This window comes from Macaca fascicularis, chromosome 6 (genome assembly GCF_037993035.2).
Source record: "Macaca fascicularis isolate 582-1 chromosome 6, T2T-MFA8v1.1".
NCBI lineage: Eukaryota > Metazoa > Chordata > Mammalia > Primates > Cercopithecidae > Macaca > Macaca fascicularis.
In genome coordinates this window covers 147,096,429-147,112,748 of record NC_088380.1, presented here as the reverse complement: position 1 = coordinate 147,112,748, position 16,320 = coordinate 147,096,429, and the positions used below count along the sequence as shown (strand labels likewise).

General features: G+C 45.0%; 1 protein-coding gene across 1 annotated transcript; it reads left to right on the top strand.

Moving 5' to 3' along the window:
- The first annotated feature begins 3,587 nt into the window (after positions 1-3,587).
- CD14 (CD14 molecule) lies at positions 3,588-5,534 on the top strand. Its single transcript, NM_001287678.1, is given in 2 exon segments — positions 3,588-4,199; positions 4,288-5,534. Coding segments are annotated over 2 exon segments (1,128 nt in total). The 5' UTR covers positions 3,588-4,196; the 3' UTR covers positions 5,413-5,534.
- Positions 5,535-16,320: the final 10,786 nt, after the last annotated feature.

Below are 16,320 nucleotides of genomic sequence, written 5' to 3'. Positions count from 1 at the left end.
GGCTGAAGAGGAAGTCCATTCAGATGGTGGGGGTTGGGGGGGGGGCTTAGAATTTTATTTTTGTTTTACAGAATGTTCACCACAATGACCATTATTCTCATTTTATATATGATGAAAATGAGAAAAATATCATTACTTCACTTCTCTGCATAAAACTGAGTTCCCATAATTTTTAGGATAAAATCTTTCACCAAATGTTGAGCGCCACTAGTCTACTAGGCACTAAGGAAACACTAGTGAATAAAAAACCATGTTCCTCACACTCAAAATTGGAATTGTGCCCAACTTAGCTCTACATGGTCTAACCCCTGCATACCTCTCCAATCTGGACTCACCTCTTCTGGGACCTTCTCTTTGTTAACAAGCCCTGCTCTTTTTCTCCTCCCCACTCCCACTCTTGGGGGAGGCTCTTGCACAAGTTGTTTTCTCTGCCTGCACCCTTACCTCTTCTCCCTAAGGAGAAGCATCCTTCCCTTAACAACATTCTCAACATCTCAAGTCCAGTGTCACATACTCAGAACCATTGTACCAATGACCCAGCTTCTTCATAACCCTTTTCACAGCTATCATTAAGTTATAGTGTAATTATTTGATGTTGTCTCCTCCCAGACCCCCTTGGCAGCTCCAGATTAGGGTCCTGGTGGCACCTAAGAATTTTTACAGGAAACCTCTAATTTTTAAAAACCTATATAACTTAGGCAAAGGTTCAATTAAGCACAAATCTAGGAAAAAAGTTATTCTTAAAACCAACTTCTTTCCCTTGACCTTAATTCTACCCCTTGGAATTAATCAATGAAGTCTGCAATCTCTTCCACAAAACAGCACGTTAAAATATCTACAGACCATCATTCTATCCTTAATATCTTCTCTCCCAGTATCCATCCATCCATCCCCTGGACAGCTATTTATTGAGCACCTGCTGTGCACCATGCTCTGGCCAGGGACAGGGCCTGGATCTTGACCCCTTCCTCATGCAACTGTCTGGCTTCTTTTTTTAATTTTTCAATTTTTAAAAAAATTTAATTAAAAAATTTTTATTTTCTTATTTCTCCAAGAAAAACTTTTTATTTATTTATTTATTTATTTATTATTTTGAGCCAGGGTCTTGCTCTGTTGCCCAGGCTGCAGTGCAGTGGTGCAATCATGGCTTATCACAGCCTGGAGCTCAGCCTTAAATGATCCTTTCAGCTTGGCCTCCCAAAGTGCTAGAATTACAGGCATGAGCCACTGCACTTAACCCAGGCTGGCTTCTAAAACCCACACTTGGCCGGGCAAGGTGGCTCATGCCTATAATCCCAGCACTTTGGGAGACGGAGGCGGGTGGATCACCTGAGGTCAGAAGTTCGAGACCAACCTGACCAACATGGTGAAACCCCATCTCTACTAAAAATGCAAAATTAACCAGGTGTGGTGGCACATGCTTGTAATCCCAGCTACTCGGGAGACTGAGGCAGGAGAATCGCTTGAACCCAGGAGGTGGAGGTTGCGGTGAGCTAAGATTGCGTCATTGCACTCCAGCCTGGGCAACAAGAGTGAAACTCCATCTCAAAAAAAAAAAAAAAAGAAAAAGAAAACAACAACAACAACTACAACTAAACCCACACTTACTCCAGGTGGGGAAGATGAAACAAGTTCCCAGCCAAAAGCTATATTCTGCCCAGTGTCTGCTCAGACAGCTACAGCTGCCCAAACTGCCTTTCTGTATCTACCTGTCTGGCAACACTGTTAACCCTGTAAGAACCAGCCCCAGGTCCTGTCTTGTACAGGACTGGCTGTTCCTTTCTCCAGACCATGTTCCTCCCCACCTCCGCCCTCCTCCCCCAACAACACAAGCCTTCTGTAAGAGCCCTCTCCACTATGGACTGAAGTTCTGGGTTCATGTTTGCTCTACCCACCTCCTGGAGCACTTCAGGGATTGTCTTGGTTATGTCTGCATCCCAGGGCTTTCTACCAACCCTAGTACTCGGTAGACAAATGGTAGATATTTGTAGAATCAAGCTGTGAGTTGGAGATCTTTGCAGAACCATCACTGCTCCTCTTAACTTGCACCTCCCCACCCCTAAGATGATGAGGTGTCAGACTTCAGGGGCCTGAGTTCTCTGAATGCAGACTCTGAGAAAGAAGACTAGTCATCAGGACTACACTGAAAAGATGTGGTTCTGTGCCAAAGACTTTACTCACAAACAGGTAATACTATCATCTCCGTTTCACAAAAGGGAGGCCCAAGTCTCACAACCTCAGTGGTAAAGCTGGGATTCCAAGACTGGCTGACTTCAAGTCAGATATACTCACATCTTGGTCTTCAGGGATATCACAGAGGCCTGGCATGGCACCAGGGCATGGCCCAGTGCATTGGGGTATGCCCAACAGGACCCACAGGGGGCAGTGATGAGCCTTCTTGTTTGGACTGGGGACAAATCTGCAGCTACTTCTCAATTAAAGAGGAAGTGGGAATTTAAAAAAGACTTTCGGTCAGGCACGGTGGCTCACACCTGTAATCCCAGCACTTTGAGAGGCTGAGGCGGGTGGATCACTTGAGGTCGGGAGTTCGAGACCAGCCTGACCAACATGGAGAAACCCCATCTCTATTAAAAATACAAAATTAGCCAGGGGTAGTGGCGCATCCCTGTAATTCCAGCTGCTCAGGAAGCTGAGGCAGGAGAATTGCTGGAACCCGGGAGGCGGAGATTGCAGTGAGCCGAGATTGTGCCATTGCACTCCAGCCTGGGCAACAAGAGCGAAACTCCGTCTCAAAAATTAAAAATAAATTAAAAATAAATAAATAATAAGAATACAAATACAAATAAAATAAAAATAAAAAAGACATTCAGGCCAAATGTAGTGGCTCTCATCTGTAATCCCAGCACTTTGAGAGGCCAAGGTGGGCAAATCACCTGAGGTCAGGAGTGCCTGGCCAACAGAGTGAAACCCTGTCTCTCCTAAAACTACAATAATTAGTTGGGCGTGGTGGTGGGCTCCTGTAATCCCAGCTACTTGGGAATCTGAGGCAAGAGAATCGCTTGAACCTGGGAGGCAGAGGTTGCAGTGAACCAAGATCACACCACTGCACTCCAGCCTGGGCAACACAGCAAAACTCGGTCTAAAAAAAAAAAAAAAAAGACTTTCATATAGTTCTTTCCCCAGAGGTCTAGGGATGTGGACCTGTGAGGGCTGTTGTAACTACATAGCTCCTTATCCTCTGGGACATTTGCTGCTTTTTCGTTTTGTTTTGTTTTCTGTTTTTGTTTGTTTTTTGCAAAACTGGTGAGTTACTAATTAATCCTCATTCAACATAGTCCCATCCCTTCCTTCCTAGGGCACAGAGATTGTACTGAGAGGAGGGCAGGAGAGAGCAAGGTGCAAGTGGGAAAACTGGTTCAAAATACCTTGCTTCACAATTCAGGACAGAAAATGGATACTGTAAGTGACCGAGCGACTTGGCCAATGTGTCTCTGTTAAACATCTCCACTTTTAAGAAAGTTATTACTTAATCAAAGGAGCAAGGAAAAAAAAGGAAGGGGGAATTTGTCTTCAGAGCAACTTCCTTTTCTTGAACCTAATTCCATCCCTTGGTGCCAACAGATGAGGTTCACAATCTCTTCCACAAAACATCCAGTTAAATATCTGAGGATAATCAGGGACTTGGATTTGGGTGGCGGGAGATCAACATAAACCAAGACAAGGAAGAAGTCAAAGAAACGAATCAAGTAGAGTCTCTGGGATATAACGTGGTGGTTTGGGGGTTTGCATAGTGCAGAGTATGGTACTGGCCTAAGGCACTGAGGATCATCTTTTTCCCATACCCACCAGAGACGCCTTAGGCGCCTAAGTCATCAGGGCATTCACCGCCTGGGGCGCTTGAGTCATCAGGACACTGCCAGGAGACACAGAACCCTAGATGCCCTGCAGAATCCTTCCTGTTAGGGCTCCCCTCCCTGAAACATCCTTCACTGCTATATTTCCAAGAAAGGAAGGGGGCTGGCTGGGAGGAAGAGAGGTGGGGAGGTGATCAGGGTTCACAGAGGAGGGAACTGAATGACATCCCAGGATTACGTAAACTCTTAGAGACAGTTCACAAGTATTCACAAGTTCACAAGTGTGAAGCCTGGAAGCTGGCGGGTGCCGCTGTTTAGGAAAGAAGCTAGAGCCCTTCCAGAGCCTGTCCGGAGCTCAGAGGCTGGGAAGACTTATCGACCATGGTGAGTGTAGGGTCTTGGGGTCGAACGTGTGCCACTCGGGAGCCACAGGGGTCGGATGGGGCCTCCTAGACCTGTGCTCTCTCCCCAGGAGCGCGCATCCTGCTTGTTGCTGCTGCTGCTGCCGCTGGTGCACGTCTCTGCGACCACGCCAGAACCTTGTGAGCTGGACGATGAAGATTTCCGCTGCGTCTGCAACTTCTCCGAACCTCATCCCGACTGGTCCGAAGCCTTCCAGTGTGTTTCTGCAGTCGAGGTGGAGATCCGTGTCGGCGGTCTCAGCCTAGAGCCGTTTCTAACGCGCGTCGATCCCGACGCCGACCCGCGGCAGTATGCTGACACGATCAAGGCTCTCCGCGTGCGGCGGCTCACAGTAGGAGCCGCACAGGTTCCTGCTCAGCTACTGGTAGGCGCCTTGCGTGTACTAGCGTACTCCCGCCTCCAGGAACTGACGCTCGAGGACCTAGAGATAACCGGCACCATGCCTCCCCTGCCTCTGGAAGCCACAGGGCTTGCACTCTCCAGCTTGCGCCTACACAACGTGTCGTGGGCGACAGGGCGTTCCTGGCTCGCCGAGCTGCAGCAGTGGCTCAAGCCCGGCCTCAAGGTACTGAGCATTGCCCAAGCACACTCGCCTGCCTTTTCCTGCGAACAGGTTCGCGCTTTCCCGGCCCTCACCAGCCTAGACCTGTCTGACAATCCTGGACTGGGCGAACGCGGACTGATCGCGGCTCTCTGTCCCCACAAGTTCCCGGCCCTCCAGAATCTAGCGCTGCGCAACACAGGAATGGAGACGCCCACAGGCGTGTGCGCTGCACTGGCGGCGGCAGGTGTGCAGCCCCACAGCCTAGACCTCAGCCACAACTCGCTGCGCGCCACCGCAAACCCTAGCGCTCCGAGATGTATGTGGTCCAGCGCCCTAAACTCCCTCAATCTGTCGTTCGCTGGGCTGGAACAGGTGCCTAAAGGACTGCCGGCCAAGCTCAGAGTGCTCGATCTCAGCTGCAACAGACTGAACAGGAGGCCGCGGCCTGACGAGCTGCCCCAGGTGGATAACCTGGCACTGGACGGAAATCCCTTCCTGGTCCCTGGAACTGCCCTCCCCCAAGAGGGCTCAATGAACTCCGGCGTGGTCCCAGCCTGTGCACGTTCGACCCTGTCGGTGGGGGTGTCGGGAACCCTGGTGCTGCTCCAAGGGGCCCGGGGCTTTGCCTAAGATCCAGGAGAGAATAATGAATGGGCTCAAACTGCCTTGGCTTCAGGGGCGTCCCGTCAGGACGTTGAGGACTTTTCGACCAGCTCAACCCTTTGCCCCATCTTTATTAAAATCTTAAACAATGGGTCCTTGTCATTCATTTAACAGACCTTTATTGGATGTCTGCTATGTGCTGGGCACAGTGCTGGATGGGGAATTCATCACACTTAGGCTTTCTTCATCCTAACTCCCTAAGAAACCCTACCTGTCCTCCCCAAGAAAAGAACTGCGGGGATAGAAGGAGCCAGGAAAGGACTCCTGGCTAGGGCTACATGGGAGAAACAATGAGTGTGCAGTCAGGGCTTTCTGAGCAGATTATCGGCATCTGGATTAAAAGATATTTGAATGATATTTGGAAGATACAAAATATTTCCTCTCCTATGCACTTCCCAAGAACCAACTGCTCCCTTTCAAAGGTAATAAAACCCACAACCATTTGCTTATTTCCTTGTTCTCTCTCTCTGTCTCTCTCTCTCTCTCTCACACACACACACACACACACACCCTCCCTCTCCCTCTCTGTTTGTCTCCCTTACCACTCAAGGAAGAGGGACAGCCTCCTATCCTGCACAAGCTCTGAGTTTCATAATATTAGGGTTCCTCTCTTGTAAACCTCTCTACACCCAGAGGCTTTCACTGTGTCACTCCCCGACATAATGGGGAATTTGGGCCTGGGGAACTGACGCAAGATGCAGTCGGTCTCTGAATTAGAGATCCTGTGTTCTGTTAGTACATATGTAGATAACCTTTTCAGGCTGACTCTGATTGGCAAGTAGGATAGCATCTCAGACTCTTCAAAACTTCAGAATAAACAGGATGTGTCCTCTAGTCCACATTAGCTCAGAGACCTAGGGTATCAGCCATCAAGAGGTGCTGTTTCTTCTGAGTCCCTTCTTCATTTCAATAAGGAGGCAGCCACATCCTTTTAGAAAGCTAGATGCCTGCCTCTCAGGGAACATGGGAGAGAGGTGGGAGGAGGTATATAGGCCCAGCACTTGCCTCTGGCCAATGTCCAGAGCTACACAGATCTGAATGGGGAATGGAAATTAACATTGATAAAAGAGTTACAGACATTACCAGAACCAGACTCAAACTGTGTCAGAAAACAGTTCAATTAGCTGGACACTCACTGGAATGTCCCCAAGGGGCCTTCAACCAGCCAGTTGGGAGATTTCAAGTATCAGATAATTAATCATCTCAAGGCAGTTTCTTTCCCCCCCCTTGAATAGCTCTGATTACACTTCATCAAATGGTTACAGAACCCCATTTCACCTCAGGCCTTGTGCTAAAGCCTGGAATACAAAGATGAATCAGAAACATCCATGCCCTTAGGGAATTCCAATCCAGTGGCTGGGGGAGGGAGGTGAAAACACTAAAAGACAGTTTTTTATGTGTGAGAAATAACTGTGAGAATATATATAAATTTCTGTTGGTTAAGCCACCAGTCTATGATATTTTGTTATGGTAGCCTGAGCTGACTAAGGCAGTAGTGGAGATGTAAAATATCCCATTGCAAAAAAAAAAAAAAAAAAATTAAGAGTAATAACCATCCTGGCTAACACGGTAAAACCCCATCTCTACTAAAAAAAAAATACAAAAAATGAGCCGGGTGTGGTGGCGGACGCCTGTAGTCCCAGCTAATCGGGAGGCTGAGGCAGGAGAATGGCGTGAACCCGGGGGCGGAGCTTGCAGTGAGCCCAGATCGCGCGACTGCACTCCAGCCTGCCACAGAGCGAGACTCTGCCTCAAAAAAAAAGAAAAAAAAAGAAAAAAAGAGTAATATTATCTGGGCCAGGTGCGGTGGCTCACGCCTGTAATCCCAGCACTTTGGGAGGCTGAGGTGGGCGGATCATGAGGTCAAGAGATTGAGACCATCCTGGCCAACATGGTGAAACCTTGTCTCTACTAAAAATACAAAAATTAGCTGGGTGTGGTGGCATGTGCCTGTAATTCCAGCTACTCAGGACGCTGAGGCAGGAGAACCGCTCACTCAAACCTGGGAGGCAGAGGTTGCAGTAAGCCAAAATGGTGCCACTGCACTCCAGCCTGGGCTACAGAGCGAGACTCTGTCTCAGAAAAAAAAAAAAGGGAGCAGATATTGTTGAGGATTGATATGTTATACAGGTTGACTATCCTTTTTTTTTTTTTTCTTAAGACAGAGTTTCACTCTTGTTGCCCAGGCTGGAGTGCAATGGCACAATTTCAGCTCATTGCAACCTCCGCCTCCCAGGTTTAAGCGATTCTCCTGCCTCAGCCTCCTGAGTAGCTGGGATTACAGGTGCCTGCCACAAGGCCCAGCTAATTTTGTGTATTTTTACTAGAGACAGGGTTTCGCCATGTTGGCCAGGCTGGTCTCAAACTCCTGACCTCGTGATCCACCTGCCTCAGCCTCCCAAAGTGCTGGTATTGCACACGTGAGCCACTGTGCCCGGCCTTATGTTTTCTTCTAAGAGTTTTATAATTTTTGCTCTTGTAGCAACTTGATCAATTTTTAATTTTTATATAAGGTATAAAGTAAAGATCCAACTTCATTCTTTTGCATGTGAATATCCATTTTCCCCAGTGCCATTGTATGAAAAGACCTCCTTTTATCTATTGAATAGCCTTGGCACCTTTGTCAAAATCATTTGACCATATATGTGAGGGCTTATTTCTGAACTTTCTATTCTATTCCTTGGTCTATGTGTCTGTCTTTATGCTAGTACCACACTGTTTTGATTACTGCAACTTAGTAATAAGTTTTGAAATCAGGATGCATGAGATCTCCAACTTCGTTCTTTTTTTCCCCAAGATTATTTTGGTCATTCAGGATCCCTTGAGGGTCCATATTTTGAAGTGAATTTTTCCATTTCTGAAAAAAAAAAAGCCATTGCATTTTGCTAAGAAATGCATTATATCTGTAGATCACTTTAGAAAGTGTTGCTATCATAAAAATATTAAGACTACCAATGAGGCCAGGCACGGTGGCTCAAGCCTGTAATCCCAGCACTTTGGGAGGCCGAGACGGGCGAATCACGAGGTCAGGAGATCGAGACCAGCCTGGCTAACACGGTGAAACCCCATCTCTACTAAAAATACAAAAAACTAGCCGGGCGAGGTGGCGGGCACCTGTAGTCCCAGCTACTCGGGAGGCTGAGGCAGGAGAATGGCGTAGACCCGGGAGGCGGAGTTTGCAGTGAGCTGTGATCCGGCCACTGCACTCCAGCCTGGGCGACAGAGCAAGATTCCATCTCAAAAAAAAAAAAAAAAAAAAAGACTACCAATGAACATGGATTAATTTTCTATTTATTTGTATCTTTAATTTCTCTGAGAATTTTGTAGTTTTCATTGTACAAGTCTTTTGCCTCCTTGGTGAAGTTTATTCCCAAGTATTTTATTATTCTTTTTCATGCTATTGTAAGTGAAACTGTTTTCTTAATATCCTTTTCAGATTGTTCATGGTTAGTATATAGAAACAGTGATTTTTCTGTGTTGATTTTGTATCCTGCTACTTTACTAAATTTGTTTATTAGTTATAACAGGCTTTTTGGAATGTTTAGGGGTTTCTACATATAAGATCATGTCATTTACGACTGGAGATAATGTTACTTCTTCTTTTTCAATTTGGATGCCTTTTATTTCTTTTTCCTGCCCAATTGCTCTGGCTAGGACTTACAGTGCTATGCTAAATAGAAGTATTGAAAGTACTTCCCAGTGGGCGAGGTGGCTCACGCCTGTAATCCCAGCACTTTGGGAGGCTGAGGTGGGCAGGAGTTCAAGACCATCCTGGCTAACATGGTGAAACCCTGTCTCTACAAAAATACAAAACATTAGCCGGGAGTGGTGGCAGGTACCTGTAATCCCAGCTACTCGGGAGGCTGAGGCAGGAGAATGGTGTGAACCTAGGAGACTGAGCTGCAGTGAGCCAAGATCGTGCAACTGCACTCCAACCTGGGCGACAGAGTGAGACTCTGTTGAAAGAAAGAAAGAAAGAGAGAGAGAGAAAGGAAAGAGGGAAGAAAGGAAGGAAGGAAGGAAGGAAGGAAGGAAGGAAGGCAGGCAGGCTGACGGAAAGAAGGAAGGAAGGAAGACTGATGGAAAAAAGGAAGGAAGGAAGGAAGAAGGAAGGAAGGAAGGAACTTCCCTTGCTCATGATCTTAGAGGGAAAGCTTTCAGTTTCTCACCAGTGAGTATGCTGTTACGTTTGTTGTTGTTGTTGTTTTTTAAGATGGAGTTTCGCTCTTGTTGCCCACCCAGGCTGGAGTACAATGGTTTGACCTCGGCTCACTGCAACTTCTGCCTCCTGGGTTCAAGCAATTCTCCTGCCTCAGCCTCCCAAGTAGCTGGGATTACAGGCACCTACCACCACGCCCAGCTAATTTTGTATTTTTAGTAGAGATGGAGTTTCTCCATGTTGGTCAGGCTGGTCTCGAACTCCTGACCTCAGGTGATCTGCCCGTCTCAACCTCCCAAAGTGCTAGGATTACAGGCATGAGCTACTGTGCCTGACCGCATTTGTTGTTTTTTAAGATGAGAGATGGCCGGACGTGGTGGCTCACGCCTGTAATCTTAGCACTTTGGGAGGCCAAGGTGGGCGGATCACAAGGTCAGGAGATCGAGACCATCCTGGCTAACATGGTGAAACCCTGTCACTACTAAAAATACAAAAAATTAGCTGGGCGTGGTGGTGGGCGCCTGTAGTCCCAGATACTCAGGAGGCTGAGGCCGGAGAATGGCATGAACCCAGGAGGTGGAGGTTGCAGTGAGCCGAGACCATGCCACTGCACTCCAGCCTGGTCAACAAAGCAAGATTCCATCTCAAAAAAAAAAAAAAAAAAAAGAGAGATGAGCCTGGTGCAGTGGCTCATGCCTGTAATCCCTGTGCTTTGGGAGGCTGAGATGGGAGGATTGCTTAAGGCCAGGAATTTGACGTTACAATGAGCAATGAACTATGACTGCACCACTGTGCTCCAGCTGGGCACATTTGTATTTAAAAATAATAATAATAAGAGAAATAGCATGATTGTGTGAAGATAGAAACAGTAGAGGGAAAATTTGATGAGACAGGAGAAAAGGGAGTCCTGCTGGAGCAATGTTCTTGAGTAGATAAAAGGCACTGGTACCTAGTTCACCAGTGGAGGGATTGGCTTTAGCGTAAAAACCGAAACAGTCAATTTGTAGTCTCACTCTGCTGGAAGACAAAGTTTCTGGGCAAAGATGCTGATGGGTAGGTGTGGCTCACTGTTTAGAATTCAACTCAGATGTCACCCCATCTGAAAGGAACTCCTCCTGCCATCATTTTTTTCTTTTCTTTTCTTTTCTTTTTTTTTTAGATGGAGTCTCACTCTGTCACCAGGCTGGAGTACAGTGGCATGATCTTGGCTCACTGCAATCTCTGTCTCTCAGGTTCAAGCGATTTTCCTGCTTCAGCCTCCCAAGTAGCTGGGACTACAGGTGCGTGCCACCACACCCAGCTAATTTTTGTATTTTTAGTAGAGACAGGGTTTCACCCTGTTGGCCAGGATGGTCTCGATCTCTTGACTTTGTGAATGGCCTGCCTCCGCCTTCCAAAGTGCTGGGATTACAGGTGTGAACCACTGTGCCTGGCCCCGTCCTGCCATCATTTCTATCCTAACATCATGCATGATTTTCTTCACAGCATTTATCTCTATCAGAAATTGTCTTCTTTATTTGTGTCTTTATTGGGTTGAAAGTTCCATGAGACCAGAGATTGTGTTGCTCTTGTTCAGTTTTGTATCTCCAGCCTCTAAAGCAGTGCCTGGCACATGGCAAGTGTTCCATAAATCTTCACCGATTTGACTGATTGAAGAGTGGGCTGAGGAGTGGACCAAAAGGAAAGTGAGGAAACAGTGAATAGTATTTTACTTCACTAAAGTCAAGTAAAAATATTTGCTCAACTGAGTTTGAAGACCATAAACTATGTGTCATGGTCCCAGTCTCAAGGATTGTGATTTTTTGTTTCCAACTTTGTCCAGCAGTCTGGGAACAGAATTCATTCAACCAAGATCAGAGGTCGGGGTGCAGGGCATTCTCAGAGAGGCCCAAAGGTTGGGCAAGTTGTGTTAATAAAGCAAGGCTGAATAATGTGCCCTAAACAGGGAAGGAAGTGAGGCAAACAGGGGGAAATGGACTGAGAGATGCAAGGGCTCCACTCCTACATGGCACTTTGTGGTTGGATATTTGGTGTGAGGTGACAGACTTTATGCTGAAACAGTGGAATGTTTTGGTTGCAGGACTTCCTTTTCTGATCCCAAATCAGTTTCCCTATAAACTTCCTCTTTTGCTCCTGCTTTGTCATCTGGAACCAAACAGACATTAGTGTGTTTTTTCGTTGTTGTTGTTCTACACTAAGTCAAGAGTTTTGCTCTCAAGAAAAAACTTGCTCTCTCCCATCCAGTCTTCTTTTCTCCAACACAAACCTCACTTCTTCTAATGCTCAGAGCCCCTCGTTTACCAGATCGTGGGAGGCTCATTATAAAACATTTAAAATCACATGTAGTGGAAGAAATTGAACACTGACTTGAATCTTTTAGGCTATCTAAAAATTGCTTATTCTTTTTTACATATGATATTGTGTATGATAGGTCTGATCTTTGGTTAAGTTTAATAAAGAGTGGTTGAAAAGACATCACAAGGAGAGAAAACTACAGACCAATATGTCTTATTAGTATGGATACAAGAATCATCAACAAAACACTAATAAACCAAATCCAGCAACATATAAAAATAATTATGCACCATGACCAATCAGGATTTATGCCAGGAGTGCAAGGATGGTTTTGACAGAGCAGGAGCACTGTCATCTTGGACAAACACTGCCACTTTAAGTTCCAACTCCTTTTCTAACCTCATGCACTTCAAGGAAATCATTTCTATTCTAACAACAACCAGCCACAAAGTGCAGACAGTAAAACACAGACAAGACAGCTCAGGCACAGAGGGAGGGGGAAAATCTCTTGGGTAACCACCAAACTTCACACTCATACAATAGGTCCCAGTAAAACAGTGGACCCTAATAAGCACACTCCTTTCCCTTTAGGTGCACTAAGATAGGGAAACTAAAAGCAGACTGGGGGTGGTGGGAGCGAAGGGAAGCATGCCTGTAACTGCAGGAAGATGCATGGGAACAGACACAAAAGTCTCCCTCCCGGATAAGCAAGACAAAGAGACACAGAAACATTCTGAGCCTGTGATAAACTCTCCTGCCTCAAACCCTTAAAAGCTCTAAGTCTGTAAGAGAGAGTGACTCTGACCTAACTTGGTCAGAAGCCCCTCTCAGGTTTATTCTCTAAAATAAACCTGTCTTTGTTGAGCTGACTTTCGTGTTTCTTTCCTCTTTCTTTAATTCTTACAGGTTTAATGTCTGAAAATTAATGTAATACATCAGAAAAATAGAATTAGAAATAAAAAAACCACGTGATTATTTAAATAAATGCAGAAGAAGCATTTGACAAAATTCAACACCTCTCACGAAAAAACACTCAACAAAAGGAAGGAAGGGAACTTTCTTGCATGGTAAAGGACATCTGCAAAAAAAAAAAAAAATCAGTTTATTTCATACTTAATAGTAAAAGACTGCTTTTGCCTTAAGATCAGCAACAAGGATGTATATTCTCACCACCTCTATTCAACATTGTACTAGAAGTTCTTGCCATGAAAATTAGCCAAGTAAAAGAAATAAATGGCATCCAGGTTGAAAAGTAGGAAGTAAAATTATGTCAATTCACAGATTATATAGTCACATATATTAAAAACTCCTAGTGATTCACTAAAATACATGAAAACTAATCAGCAAGTTCAGCAAGATTGCAAAATACAAAATCCATATACAAAAATCTATTGTATGTCAATACACTCAGAATGCACATTCTGAAAATTAAATTAAGTAAACAATTCTGGGCAGGTGTGGTAGCTCATGCCTGTAATCCCACATTTTGGGTGGCTGAGGCAGGAGAAGTGCTTGAGCCTTGAAGTTCATGACCAGCCTAGGCAACATAAGGAGACCATTGTTCCTACTAAAACTTTTTGTTTGCTTGTTTGAGACAGAGTCTCACTCTATCACCAGGCTGGAGGGGAGTAGCGTGATCTCAGCTCACTGCAACCTCCACCTCCTGGGTTCAAGCAATTCTCCTGCCTCAGCCTCCTGAGTAGCTAGGACTACAGGCACAAGCTGCCACACCTGGCTTTTTTTTTTTTTTTTTTTTTTTTTTTTTTTTTGGATTTTAGTAGAAACGGGATTTCACCATGTTCCCCAGGTTGGTCTCAAACTCCTGAGCTCAGGCAATCCGCCCACCTCGGCCTCCCAAAGTGCTAGGATTACAGGTGTGAGCCACCACTCCCACCTGTTCCTACCAAAACTTGAAAAAAAAATTAGCCAGGCGTGGTAGCTTGCACCTGTAGTCCCAGTTACTTGGGAGGCTGAGGTGGGAGGCTCACTTGAGCCCTGGGGCTTGAGGTTGCAGTGAGCTATGATATTACTACTGCATTCCAGCCTGGGTGACAGTGAGACCCTGTCTCAAAAACAGAAAAAAGAAAAAAATTTCACTTGCAATAGCAGCAAAAATAATAAAATGTTTAGGAATAAACATAACAAAACAAGAGCAGAGCTGACTTACACTCTTAAAACTACAAAATGTTGAAAGGAATTGAAGATTTAAGTAAATGGAATAATATCCCATGCTCATAGATCTTATGATTGTCAAGATGACAATTCTCCCCTAATTCACTAATTACAGATTCAATGAAATTCTTTTTTTTTTCTGGTGTGTATGAGATATTTGATTGTGATTAGAAATCATTTCCAGTACTTGCTTCTATGCCTGTTGCCCCATGCCCCAGGTAGGGGCTTGGATGCAGGACAGGGTGTGGTGCTGCCTGGGGGTGGGTCCCAAACAGATGGACAGACTGGATGTCCCCTCCCTCCCAATGCCAGGGAGGCTGCTGAGGAGGACCACAGGTTCCATAAAAAAAATAAAGCTTTTATTATGCTCAAAGGGGAGGGTGGCTCATTCCTTGTGGGCGGGTGCTTTCCTCATGGCGGCCAGGATGTTGCTCAGCTTCTTTTGCTTCCTGTTGGCACAGATGTGTGTCCCTACCCTTTTCCTGATGAACTTGAGGGCCTATTTGTCTTTAGAAACCTCAAGCAACTCCATGGCATGCCACTTGTTTGGGGCAAAGCCATACCCCTCTCAGGCCAGGTCCACACAAATTCAGTGTGCTTGATGAGGTGCCCATTGTGGTGGCGACTGAGCCTGGGCTTTCTCCTTACCCTGTCATTGCCTGGGCCCTTGCTGAGACCCTAGTCATGGGGTGGCACAGAACCGTGGCTGCTACTTTAAAATCTCGATGAAAGTCTTATAAGAATCCTAGCTGGTTTCTTTATAGAAATTGACAAGCTAATTGTAAAGTTTATATAGAAGTTCAGTGGGTGCAGAATAGACAAAACAACTTTGTAAAAGAAGGGCAAAGTTGGAGGATTCGCTTTTCCTGATTTCAAAACATTATTGCAAAGCAACAGTAACTAAGACAGTGTGGTAGTAGCATAAGGATAAGCAGAGAGATCAATGGAATAGAAGTGAGAGTTCAGAAATAAACTCATGTGTCTATGGGAAACTGATTTTGACAAGGGTGTCAAGAACATCCAACAAGGAAACACTAGTTTCAACTAATGGCAAAGGGACACCTGGATATCCATATGCAGATGCATGAAGTTGGACCCTTACCTCAAATCATATACAAAAATTAATTCCACATTAATTGATTACCTAAGTGTAAGAACCAAAACCATAAAGCTCTTAGAAGAAAACACAGGAATTAATCTTTGTGGCCTCTGATTTAGCAGTGGATTATTAGATATGACTCCAAAAGCCTGAGCAACAAAATAAATAATAAAATAATAATAAACTGGACTTCAACAAAATTAAAAGCTTTTGTGCATCAAAAGGCATTACCAAATAAAGTGAAAAGACAACCTACAAAATGGGAGAAAGTGTTGCAAAGTATATGCCTGGTAATGGTTTACTACCCAGAGTATATATAGGATTCTTACAACTCAGCAACAAAAAGGCAACCAAATCAAGTAAAAAAAAGGGAAAAGGTACACAAATACCTGAAAGTACACGAAAAGATGCTTAATATTATTATTCACTAGTAAAATGCCAAAAACAAACAGCCAAATTAAAACCTGGGCAAAGAACTTGACTAAACATTGCCACAAAGAAATTATAGAAATGGCTAGCAAACATAAGAAAAGATGGTCAAAATCATTGGCCATTAAGGTAATGCAAACCAAAATACAACAAGAGCCTGGGGGCAGTGGCTCACGTATGTAATCCCAGCACTTTGGGAGGCTGAGGCGGGCAGATCATTTGAGGTCAGGAGTTCGAGACCAACCTGGCCAACATAGCGAAACCCTGTATTTACTAAAAATACAAAAATCAGTCGGGCCTGTTGGTGGGTGCCTGTAATCCCAGCTACTTGGGAGGCTGAGGCAGGAGAATTGCTTGAACATGGGAAGCAGGGATTGCAGTGAACCAAGATTGAGAAATTGTGCCACTGTACTCCAGCCTGGGCAACAAAGCGAGACATTTTCAAACACTGTGGCAATGTTTGAAACATTTTCAAACATTGTGGCAATGTTTGAAACAGGTAGCTGTCTAAAAAAAAAAAAAAAAAAGAAAGAAAGAAAAAAAGAAAAGCCACAATGAGATACCACTTACCACTTCACATTCACGAGTATAGTGCTAATCAACAACAACAATAACAACAAAATGTAAACAAGTGCTGGCAAGAAGATGGAGAAGGAGTATCCCTCATAAATTGTTGGTGGGGATGTGATATGGTACAGCCACTGTGGAAAACAGTTTGGCA